Source organism: Chiloscyllium plagiosum, unplaced genomic scaffold (genome assembly GCF_037043375.1).
Source record: "Chiloscyllium plagiosum isolate Xiang-an unplaced genomic scaffold, Cpla_swu_hap1 HiC_scaffold_37, whole genome shotgun sequence".
Classification (NCBI taxonomy): Eukaryota; Metazoa; Chordata; class Chondrichthyes; order Orectolobiformes; family Hemiscylliidae; genus Chiloscyllium; species Chiloscyllium plagiosum.
This window is the reverse complement of record NW_028270175.1, coordinates 9,084,540-9,097,308: the sequence shown is the minus strand read 5'-3', so window position 1 is coordinate 9,097,308 and position 12,769 is coordinate 9,084,540. Positions and strand designations below refer to the sequence as shown.

The 12,769-nt window shown below is 38.2% G+C and overlaps 1 protein-coding gene across 7 annotated transcripts in view; it reads right to left on the bottom strand.

Annotated features, from left to right (window-relative positions):
- Window positions 1–12,769, bottom strand: part of rerea (arginine-glutamic acid dipeptide (RE) repeats a) — a 571,358-nt gene that overhangs the window by 35,715 nt on the left and 522,874 nt on the right. For all 7 annotated transcript variants that reach the window (XR_006309302.2, XM_043676153.2, XM_043676157.2 and 4 more), the window contains 2 exons: window positions 3,834–3,993; window positions 196–288 (listed from right to left, as the gene is read on the bottom strand). Coding sequence is in view for 6 of the 7 variants with exons in the window: in XM_043676153.2 (XP_043532088.1) it covers window positions 196–288; window positions 3,834–3,993 (253 nt within the window). In the remaining variant the exon portion in view is untranslated. The remainder of the gene's footprint in view (window positions 1–195; window positions 289–3,833; window positions 3,994–12,769) is intronic.

The following is a 12,769-nucleotide window of genomic DNA, read 5'->3' as shown; positions in this document are numbered from 1 at the left end:
CAGTATCTGCACAACAAAGGGCACCAGATTTTAAATGGGTTCAATAAATATACACTTAAATAAAACCTAGAGTTGCCTCTGGTTCAGCACCTATCAAGGTTTCAATGCACAGATACTGTCACTTAAAAACAAAGTACTGTAACCGAACTCATCTCTCATTACTTCTCACAGCAGGAATAATGAAAAACATCATACTGGTGGTGAAGCAATGACGACAGGCGTAGCCCTTCAGCTCCTGTTCACTATCTTCACTGTCAAAGTCATCCTCACTGGCGGAGCTGAGATCCACTAGGAAAAGAAAATACTAAAATAAATACTTTTGCCAAAAAGCTTACGGTGAACATTTGCAGACAATTCATTTCATTGCTTGGGTTGACATCAAGGAGTATTTGTATTTTAGGAAGTTGTGAAGGTACATAGCTGGTATTTTGAGCAGTGATCAAGGAGGGTGGGGGGGGGGGGGGGGGGGGGGCAGGGATCAATCTGCAACTAGGCTGAAGTATTTTGTGTTTTAACAGAAATTTTTTCAATCCTTTACTGAAGCTGCACTTGCTCATTTACTCAAAACATATTTCTGTATATTATAACTTGTTTTCAAATTGTTAATTTTATTTTCAATGTAGGAATTACAACTGCTAACATATATTTTACAATGTTCTTCCACAAAATAAACAGTATTGTATTCCTTCTGCTCAGACATTCTCAATGTAGAATATTCTTTATATGTTTCTATGGTAGGCCCCTAGATGGGTGAAAATATGGAAAAAGAAAACTGTGAAATGAAAACCACAAGCAATGATGTCATTCGATAATTGTATGCCTCGTATTTTATCAAGCTTCAGTGAATGCAGTCAAAACTGCTTTGCATGATCCTTTTCAAAAGAAAATGTTATCTTTTGTGCTGCGAGCTCATGGCCACTTAACAGCATGCAAAGTACAGACTCTTGAGCTAATTAATACATTAGCGCTCAACTCAGAAGTTTTGCAAACTGCGAGCAGAGTGGATCTAAAGGCAGTTCTTCAGTATCCTGCAAACAAACTGCAAATTGTTATTGTGAACCTGCAGCACAAAAAATATTTAAGTGAAATAAGCTGCACTACAACAGCTTGTACTTCAGCTACCCTCTTCCCCAAGGTTTATTATATAGGAAGACAAGAGCAGGAATGTGATGAGAACATCACTACCAAGCTCCTTTGCCAAGTCACACATCAACCTAAGTTGTACGTATTGCTGTGCGTTCATTCTCACTAGATTAACTTTCTGCAATGCCTTAACTAGCAGCATTGTGGAAGGACCATCGCCAAAGGTTTTTAATGGTTCCATGTCGTCCACTAACATCTTTTAGACAACCTGAACGGCAGTGAATATTGTGCTGTCAGGAATGTCCTCATCAAAACAACTAACAAAGAAAAAACTGCAACCCTAAATAGGAATTCTCGCTTTATCTTAAATAAAAAAATATAAATTCAGGATCATGATTTATATTTAAAAGCTCAGTCCTTTTTACATCACAGAGCTGGATTAAATTACTCGTTCCTTTAAAATATTTTGAATGGTTTCAAATATTCATGGGATGTTGGCATTACTGGCTGGGCTATGTTTATTGCCAATTCCTAGTTGCCCTGGAGATGGTAGTGAGCTGCCTTCTTCCACCGTTCTGTCCTTGGAATGTAGGAACATCCACAATTGCTGTTTCAGTGTGTGTGGGGGGGGGGGGGGGGGCGTCCAGGCTTTTGACAAAGTGACAATAAGGATATTGCTCCAAGGTGGGATGGAGCTTGACCTGAAGGGGAACTTGTAGAGGTTACAACACATCTGCTGCTTTTGTCCTTCTAGCGGGTAGAGGTTGTAGATTTGTCAGGTGCTGTCAAAGTAGCCTTAGTGAATTTCTGCAATGCATCTTGCAGATGGTACTCACTGCTGCATTGTGTAATGCTGTGAAGGGCGTTAATACTGAAGGTGGTAGATGGGGTTCCAATTAAGGCGGCTGGATAGTATCAAGCTTCTGGAATGTTTTGGAGCTGCACTCATCCAGACAAGTGAAGAATATTCCACCATGCTCCTAGACTGTGGATAGGAGAAAGTGAGGACTGCAGATGTTGGAGATCAGAGTCAAAAAATGTGGCACTGGAAAAGCACAGCAGGTCAGGCAGCATCCGAGGAGTAGACAGTCGATGCTCTGGGCAAAAGCCCTAGGCACTGGGGAGACAGTAAGTAAGTCACTCACTCAGAATTTCTAGTCTCTGGTCTGGTCTTGTGGCCACTGTGTTTGTATGGCTAGTCCAGTTCAGTTTTTGGTTAATGGTAACTCCTAAGATGTTGACAGTGGGGAATTCAGCAGTGTTAATGCTATTGAACATCAAGAGACAATAGTTAGATTCTCTCCTGTTGGTGATAGGTCATTGCTTGGCATGAATATTACTTGCCACATATCAGCCAAACCTGGAGTCTGACCAAGTCTTGCTGCCATATGGACAGAAACAGGTTCAGTATTTGAACAGTCATTAGTGGTCCTGAACATTGTTGACAATTGCACAATCATCTCCACTTCTAACGTCATAATGGAGGGAAGGTCACTGATGAAGCAGCTGCAAATTGTTGGGCTTAGCACATTGCTCTGAGCAATTCCTGCTCAGAATCTTACTTATTGAATACTTGATCCTTATTTATTGAGTGGTGCAAAATTCTAAGTGATGGCCTTTCAATGGCTCTATGTCACATCAACTCCATTCTAAAGAAATAGCCATCGCAATGTTCCAGGATTTACCTGCGATGCTGCCATTTGTGTACAACTCACCAGCTGGCGAGGATACAGGGGGCTCTTTAAATAAGCACTTTAAGTCCTCTGGAATTCAGAGTGCTGAACCAACTGCATAGACAATGTTTATAACTCAGTGTGCAAATGTCCATATTGAAAGAGTGTCGAGTTTCAGAGTAAAGCTAATGCACCAGGAGATCTAGTTGACCTATATAGGGCACTCTCAAATGGGGCATAAGAAAGGAAACTTTAGAATCATCTTCTGTTAGACAGTACTTAGCCTCCTTCTACAGATTTATAGATATAAACAAATACAAAAACAAAATTGATGCAAGGAACAAAGCCCCATTACTGGCATAGGGGCTATACTAAATTGTTGGTTTCCTTTATCCAGCATTGCCCTTATGACTCTAATGCCAACAATATTTAATCAAGTCCATCAAAGCAATTATTAATGTAATTTTGGAACTAAGTACAACACCTTATGAGAGCGAGTTTTGTCGTGATTGCAACTACTGTGGTTCAGTGCATTACACCAATGAACAAGTGCAGAACAAATACATTGCCACTTTTGGTATAAATAGCATTATTACTATTCACTGAAAAATTATGGAAGTTGTCTGAGCATTTGATTTTCATTGCTTTTAGTAAGGATAAGACAAATCCTGTCTTTATACCCATAAATACTAAGAATTACAAATCTATTTCTAGAATTTGAAAGACAAGTATGGTATTTAGGTCTGTTTCATAGCAATGAATATTCAGAGGTAAGAACTTAATGAGCTAACTAGTGTTTAACTAGTGAGAACTTAACAATTGTTATGGTTTAAGCTTCAGCCATTGTATTGCTTGTGATTTAAAGTTGTTAAAAAAATTTAAAGCCACAAGCTACTTTCAGACATCAAAACTTTCCAGTTCATATATGCATCAATTCAGAATCTACTATGTTAATGAGAAATCAGTCTAAAACAACTGGTTGTAATGGTTTGGATAATTAGCTAAAAGTATAAATTATTTAGCTCTTTGTGTTATTCTCAATTCAAAATTCTGACAATCAACATGACCACAACTTACAGAATTCACCAGATGGTGGCCGAGATGGATTCACTGGGGTTGTTGCAGTACGTGTCTTAATTCTTCTAAATACTGCCTGCCTGCGGTGTCTTCGATGAGCACGAGAGCTAGCTGCTTCAGGTGTCTTCTTCCAATAGTAATAAAATGTCACCAGTTCACCCTGCAATGGAAGAGAGTACAGGTTCACAACATCACGTAGACTGAAGAATCTCCTTGGATTCCAAACTTTCATATTTTGCAATCATTACTAATGAATATAAATGCAAGAAAACATTATTAAAAAGCCTGCTGTGACTTAATGACTTCCACTGTGATGCTCTTATTGTCAAATAGCCAGTTGAGTCTCAAGATGGACAAGTAGCTACCTTCCCAAAAACCCTTGAAACATGCCCCAATAAGTGATCCTCTTCAGTATGTAAGGGCAATTAGGTGTATTTTAATCATTTATATTGAATATGTAGTAATCATAAATACTGCACAGATAAACCTCTTCATAATCAGGTGAGCTTTCCATTATTATGTGGCTTATGAGAATAATGTTCCAAGATGCTATTATTATTGCCAGGCATTGAAGATCAAGTGTTTTCTGCTTCAATTTCCTTTGAAAGCACAAAATAGATACAACATTAAGTACAGGACGTGAAACGGAGTTTCAGAATGAATGTTTCCTTTCACCCATTTTGTCAGCTGAAACCTGTAATTTCCGTCATATACCATTGTCATCTCAGCAACACTGGTCTTCTTTCAACATCTGTCATGATGTGGGGCCAGAAATACGGATTTTGTATCTTTTGGACGAGAGAAATAATGAAATTTGAAGTACTTGGGCTTTAGCTGAGAATTTTTTTCAAGTATAGTGGTCTGGATATTTGGGAAACAGAAACAGTAAGTGGCTCTTATTCTGCTCAGTTGATACAAAAGTTGATAGTGGGGAACTTAAAATAATCAAATGACCTCAATTATCATACTCAGGTGGCAAAATACCTACTTCAGGTGGACGATTAGACGTTGTCAGCTGTCAAACTGGCAAATCACAGGGCGGATTTAAGAAGGAAACTGATCCCTGCAGCGATCACATTTTATACACAAATGGGCCCACTGGCGTTCAGTTTTGTCCCCCAGCAGTTTTAAAACAGAGAAATTCCTATGTCTCCTCCTCTGCGTCCAAAGGGGTTAAGAAATTATTTATGAACAGTGATGCCATACAGGAGATAATTCCTGATATTTAACTCCAGTGACAACAACAGAACTGAATATCCTGTGCTGCGTATAATGGTAGCTGATCCAAGTTCATCCACTTTGCACTATCACCCAACGCAAACTTCTAGTCCACCGACCCTTTCTGGCACACGTTTGCTTGGAACACTATCAGCTGTCTAGTGGCTTTGCAACCAAACCAAAACTTAGTACATTAAACATTCATATTGTAGTTCGACATGATGATTCAGTTTGGCTTTTGACTTAAAACGATCTCAATCAGTATAAAAACCTTAGTTACTCTCAAGGTTCTGACTGAGCTGATTTTTTTTTAGTAAATGAACACATAATTCCAGCACCTTTTGCTCAGCAAATGAGAATTCAGCTCACAGAAGAAAAGGCAGAAAGTGGATTTGAAAATCCAGTCCAGATTTCATTAGCTATCCTGCTTTGCATCACTGTTCAGGGATTAAGAGTCCATGTAGGTTGAAGTGCAGTGAATCAAACGGATTAGGAACCACACACTGGTAACTGTATGGGCGGCAGTGTTCATGCGTAAACAAAATAACATGTCGGTCTGGCTGTAAAAAGGAACAAATGGGACCAAAATGGTTCCTAGATTCAACGTGCGCATAGTCAATTGAACATTAATCAAAACATTCTCCGAATCTACAGCGACCAAAAAAGCTAACGCAAAAACCAATACTTTGCTGAAACATGAACACAAGCAAATCATTGATCAAAGATCCTTTACTAAGAAGTGAGACAGGCAAATTAGCTGCTGACTTTCAGTGTACAAACTAATAAGCATAAACGGTATTGGCAAGAACAGCTTGTAATGAATACCAAGTTTCCAATACTATGTAGCTCAGTACACGATTAACCCGATTGTCAACTTGGTTTCCTCTTGCGCCTCCTGTGTTCTGATTAACTTCCGGTCACTTGTTTTAAGGTGCACAACAGCTATTATTAACTTAACAAAATGTTAACTACCTCATGTGAGAGCATATATTTACTTAGCACCCAATCGTTATCAGTCCACGAGATATCCAAAACACAGTACAGGCAGCAGTGCGCTTTTTCCAGTGCCATGTTTTTATTGCCTTGGGCAAACAAAGGTTTAACACCATGCAGGGATCGATATAATTTACAACCAAAAACAGTTGTGGCACAAATTATGCCTGCTACATGCACCATAGCTCACTGCAAAACTACAGAACCAACGCAAAGTGATATGAATCCAAAGAAAACCAATATGCATTACCAGTACTGCATTTTGGATTTATAGTCTTAATTGAACCATACTGATTTTTGTCGTAAAGTTATGACACAAAAATAAGCTGTACAATATAAGGTTATTTTAATTTGTTTTTGAGTGACAGTAGATAATTGTACAGTGCTTTCAGCATGCAGTTTCTTAATGATGTGCATTTACATACAGAACAGCTATACCGTTGTGGGTATATTGCAGCCAATAATTATGGCTTCTACAGCTACTTAATGCAAGTTACTGATTCTGATGGTTGTGCTAATGTTGGTTCCAGCAAGGCAGTCTTGGGTAAATTGGTTAGCTTTTTTTCTCAACTTTGTGGTTCTCTTCAGCCCTCCTCCATCCAGTCACTTGTCTTACAATTGGTTTGTGTACTTATATATTTACACTTATTTTAGAACCTTTTATATTCTGGTTAACAGTGTATGCAAAAGGCCAGGATCAGAAATCAAATCTGGAAAGACTGCACCTGGTTCAGACACACTCAACACACAACTCTGTCCCTCCTGCAGGCCTCTCCTTCACAGACTGGGTGATTATTTTCCACAGGATCTAAACTCAAAGTACTGGCAGATTGCAAGAAGAAAATGTACAAAGGTCCTTTTCTATATGGGGACTTCCCATGGTTAATATCAGCCAATATATTTTGGAGATAAAGTGAAAAAGACATTTATTTCAGAACCTTACTGGGGCTTCAGTATTTCACTAACACAGACAGGAGGGGCTAAGATCTTTGGCAGTAGTTCATCGAAATCTTACTTGACAATCAATCAATTACAGGTGCTCCCAATTGTGAATCAGATGCAGTCAAAAAACTTGGTGCAACCGAGAGATCAAACTTTGGGATTTTATTGGTCTACACCCACTGTGAAACTCCCAATTAACAGCATTAGCCCACTCAGCCCTTATAGTCTATTCTACCATTTAATTCAATGATTACTGTTATGTACCTTAACTTCATCTACCCAACCTTGTTCTGTTACTACCAATCAGTTTGCATAACAAAAATCTATCAATCTTAACTCTGAAATTTTTAACAGCAACAGCTACGTGGTCTGGGGGATGGAAAGGGTTCCAGATGACGGATTTCTTGATAGCTGTCCCGAACGAGCCTTGCTCTAATTTTAAGATTGTTCCCCCTAATGTTCAATCCACACTACCTCCCAAACCCCACTCATGCAATGGAATTATTCCTATCAACTCTTGTAATCAACTTATTTGCCTCAATTAGGTCATTTTAAAAAAATACATCAGGGAGCAATTTTTTTTTGTCTTTTACGAATCACAAAAATAATTTTGTAAAGTTTTTTTTTGGGGACTAAAAACAGGAAAACGTTCTGCTTTAAATCAAGGAAGCTGTGTAGGAAGGTGTTGCAGTTTAAAAAAGGTTACAAGAAAACACAGTTGTGTATATAATACCCCCTTATTCCAGAAGTAAGGGAGAATGCTAGACAAATTGGCACTGCATGTGTTTTAGGCAATTCTTACAAAGACAATTTCATTTTAATTGGCCTTTAAATCAGGTCCAGTTGAGCGGATCGGAAAACTCAGCATAGCAGCAATTCCTTGATTGGTTCCTGGGTAGTGAGCTACAGCTGATTGTTTGGATACAGCAGAGACATCTAGCCTGCAAACAGAAAGCATCCATTTCTCTTTCTCTCCCCTCTGTGCGGAGAAGTAAAAGAGAATCCCTAGTAGCAAGCTACACACACTCTCTCTCTCTCTCTCTCTGCAAATTCACTGTTGAAAGGAAAAGATGGTAAACATGATAAGCCACCTTCAGGAGACACAAAGGATAAATTATCAACCAGTGAATGGAAGACTGGGAAGCAGTATATCCACAACCTTATGTCCTCAATGAACTGAAAAGGAAATGAAAGAAAATGATTAATCTGCATGTGTGGAACAGACAAGTACCAGAATTATCCTTCGCTGACTTTTCTTTCTTTCCTCCCTCTCCACCTCTTGTACTTACATCTCGTCTCGCCTCTTTATGAATCTGTTTGTATGCATGAGGTAGAGTTTAAACTACAGAGTTATAAATTAGTAATTCATGTTGCTTTTTGCCATTATTTAAATGGAGTTTGATTACAATAAATAATCATTTTCTTGTTAATGGAAAACCTTGCTGTGTATGTGTTTTTAACCAGAATTAGAGAGCTAAGATTGGGTAATTCAATGGTTTAATCAAATAATCAAACTTATGACTACTCCAGGTACAGTGAGGCTTGATTTCCAGTGAGCTACTCAAGTGGGTTGTGATATCTCATGATAGTGATGATTCAGAAACCAATGTAATAAGCATTACGGAATGGAGGCATGCAATGTGCCTGCTTTTAATGAACTGGCTACATCAATGTTTTAAATATTATGTCACGCATGGTCACAATTTCAGCATATTTTTGATTTGGTTAAACGGTACAAAACTAGTCACACCAAGAATGTGTTTTCATGGTTGTGGAACAGATATTTGCTTTAACCACACCAGAGGATCTTAAGCTACTTCATGATTGGAAATGAGGTGCATCAAGATCAGAAAAGGAAGGAGGGAAGGTGGCCAGAGGTTCTGCCCAAGAAACGAAAACAGAGAATGCTGCAAACACTCAACACATCAGACAGCATGTATAAAATTTGATCTATTCAGGTTGACCTGCTATCTGCTGAATATTCCAACATTTTATATTTATTTCAGATTTTCAGCATTCATTCAGAGTGTTTGGTTTCCAGACTGTCCAACAATTTTGTTGATTAGAACTTTGATGAAGGGGAGTGCAGCAAGACTTGATTTAGGAACAGAGTTCTTAAGAGTGAGGATGAAATGGTTGATAGCTCTGTGACCAATAATTTGATGAAAAGGAGCATACTGTGGGCCAGCGATGTATGAGAGTACTTGGGTTAAAGAGCATTATGGAGGATAACAGGTGAGCAAGATGCAACACTAACAAGAGCATTTTAGACAAGTTGCAATTGGGATAGGACAGAGATGAGAGTTCCTTGAGATTACCACTGGAAAGGTTCATAGTGGAATTGACAAAGACATCATTGTGGGGGAAGATAGATTGCAGATGAGTGATTTCTTGGAGGCATTGATGTACTGGATGAAGGATTTAAAACTGAAGATTCTGGAGAGATGGAATCAGGGACTAGGCAATATTTTGATTGTGTTAAACAGGATAGCTTCAGTTTAGCCAATGGTAAGCAATAAAATATTCTAGCTCTATCTCAAGTTGCATATGGAAAACTAGCAACATATATAGAATTAATAGGTAGCAATGGTGAAGTGAAACTGTTTATCGGCATGGAAAGGACACCAACTCACAGTTACTGAAAATTCTTCCAGGAGTATTAACAGGTGGCAATGCTGGAACCTTGACTTTTGTTTTCTGAGTATAGCAAGTGAAGCTGCTGAGATGGTGCACTGATCCAATCTTGCCTATCCCAAATTTGCCAATGAGTTAGGAGACCAATGGAAATGGGCCACACAGTACAAGTGTGGATTATGTACTCTACCTGTTAAAGGCTGCACAATGGTCAAGGAAAAACACATCATTGTCTACTATAATCAGCAAAGAGCCACTGGGTGTTGACAGACAGAGAAATTGAAGAGCCTACAACAGGAAGTGGGAAAGAGGGGAGAACAAAGTTGGATTCCAGAACATTGCAAAAACCACATTTGTTTCAGAATGGAGCTTGATTCCAGATAAAAGTGCAGGATAGATTCGCAGCTGCGGAGTGATAATAGCAGTTTTGAAAGTGAGGAAAACAATGCCTGAGGGAAAGGAACTATTGATAAAGCTAGTAAATATTGGGCCAAGGGAAGTAGAAAAACGCAAGGGGATCTGTCACTATAAACTGAAGTAACATTTTTGATATTTTAATTCATTGTTCAAACATAAAAAACCAACCTTCATTCATTGTGTATGCTTGTTTTAATAGGATTAATTTTGCTAATAAGATTCGTCTGACATTCTACTAACACAGACCTTTTATCACACAAGCTATGATTGCAAGTCTGCCTACAGTAAATATTTTTCTATTTATCTGCCCTTCATTAAATCCACAATCCCATCGTTCCTGCAGAACATCAACCTGACATCTGTCAGGGTCACCCTATAAAATATACACAGGCAATGCTATACTTAATGACAGCAGCAAGGAAGGATGAAAGATCGACTGTAGGCGCAGCTGAAGTGGTTTAACAGGATCATCAGTTTTGTGTCTGAATCTCCTAAGGTGATAACTAAATGACAGTTGCTACAGGAAAAATCTTTTTTTGCAAAATACAGAGATTGTTTGCCTTGAAATAGCCAGAAAAAAAACCTTGTTTCTCTAAAGCAGCACATAATGGCTGTCAGAAAAAAAATTGCTTTTCTAAAGACTCAGATTTTTAATCTTCAAAAGAGCTAAAGAATTGTATTGTTCTCCATCAAAAAGGAATATCAAATGACAGACAAAAATAAATGTTTTATGTGGGACAATAATTTTAATTTAAAAGACGTTGATTAATGATTTAGTTCCCCGCCGTTAGCAAAATTACCCACAATATAGTGGACAACCACAATTTATATGAAGAATTTTTATCCATTTGCATCTATTTTCCTGCCGCTGAACACGACAAACAGATACACTGCCATCTTCAATGGTACAGGTCAGTGTTGCTATTACAGTTGCAATTTCAATTGTCATTTGAAGTCAGGTCGCTGGAAAGAGAAGTGAGTTGCAGAAGCAATTTTGCACTAAAGGATCAAAATGCCATTAAAATTCTTCCATATCTTTGTTTTTTTTGTCACAGCATCCAAATTGCATTCATTTGGTGAGCTTAAATATTCCTCCATAGCAACCCACATTTATTTCTCATGGACTTAAGATAACCACAATGTAACATAGTTTGCAAGTTTTCAGCTACATTTCTCAATTTCTAAGCTGTCGAACATGTCTGGCAGAAATTAGGTACTTCTTCAGGAGAAAGGAAAGAGGAGAAAGGAGAAAGACAGTTAATCTATCTGCAAATGGCTGTTCAAGGACGCTGGTGACTGTCAGTCTCTCAGTTATAGAGAAGAGGCAGAATCTTAAAAGCAAGTTTGAACACAATGCATTGGGATAAATGAAACAACTTGTATGTTGCACAAAGAAAGAGTTCAACACTCAATTGAAAAACTGACTTTTATGAATAAGATTTCAAACTCACTCCTCTGATTTTAAAACATAATAAGCCTTGTCCATATAATACAGCATTTCAGTTTGTGACAACCAGCACACAGCCTGCTCCTAGGTTCAGGCCAACTCTGCTCCTGATTCAGCCACAAAGAAGTCGAGATTGATTATCTGGCTTTAAATCCCTCAGATCTTTTACAGTTTCCGACTGGAAGCATAGGAGATTGATTTTTTTTTGTTGGGATGTTGAGAGAGCTGAAACCAATGTCACAGACTTTTCATCCAGTTTTGGACTTCCTTTATTAGGCTTATTGGTGTGCTATTCCTCGTTTTTTTCACTTCACATCAGCTTCAAGCCTCACAAACATTCAACATCTTCAATGAGGTTAGTAATTTTGGCTGTCCAGATTATTATTTGGAGCAAACAGTGTGGAAGACGCACTAAATTCTTCTCTAACACCCTTTCTATTCATTTATGCGGGTATCACTGGCTCCGCCAGCATTTATTGCCCAGAGGCTGTTAAGTGTCAACTACATTGCTGTGGGTCTGGGGTCACATGTAGGCCAGACCAGGTAAGGATGGCAGTTTCCTTCCCCAAATCATTAGTGAACCAAACTGGTTTTCCTGATAATTGACAATGGATTAATGATCATCATTAGACTTTTAATTTCAGATTTTCACAAAATTCAAATTTCACCATCGGTTGTTTTAAGTTAATAATATAATGCTTTGTTGGAATAATCTTTGTAAGGACACATATCTTTATCTGGGTATCTGGCCAGCAGTCTCATTAAATTTCAATATGACATACTGTTAAGGGTGCAAGGTTACAGTTCTTTTGTGTGAATGATGAGACAAACAAATATCATTAAAAGGTACTGGTCCTATTTTACCCAATAGAAGACACATAAAATCAACACAAGACCACCATAGATATGGTAGAATGGCAAACTCTGGAAATATTCCGAAACAATCAGATGGTATTGAGGATTCTGTACTATACATTTGGGAGTGCTTTATTTAGTGAACAGTGAATTGTTGCTTGCAACGGTATAGATAATGGGTGTATTAAAATGTTTTGCTGTTGCTCACTTCCATTATGTTCCCAGTTGCTAAGCAGTTAAGGCTATAATTGGCAATTTCTTCCTAAACCAATGAAGCCATAATGGTTCCCTCCAATTTTACTGTGGAAATTAAACCAGATGCTGTCATAATGGACAGGATATAATTTAACTTCATGAGCAAATTGGTTTAATTTAATTTTGATAATTCCTGATGTACTATTTCACTGCAATTCTAAGTTGACTTTATTTG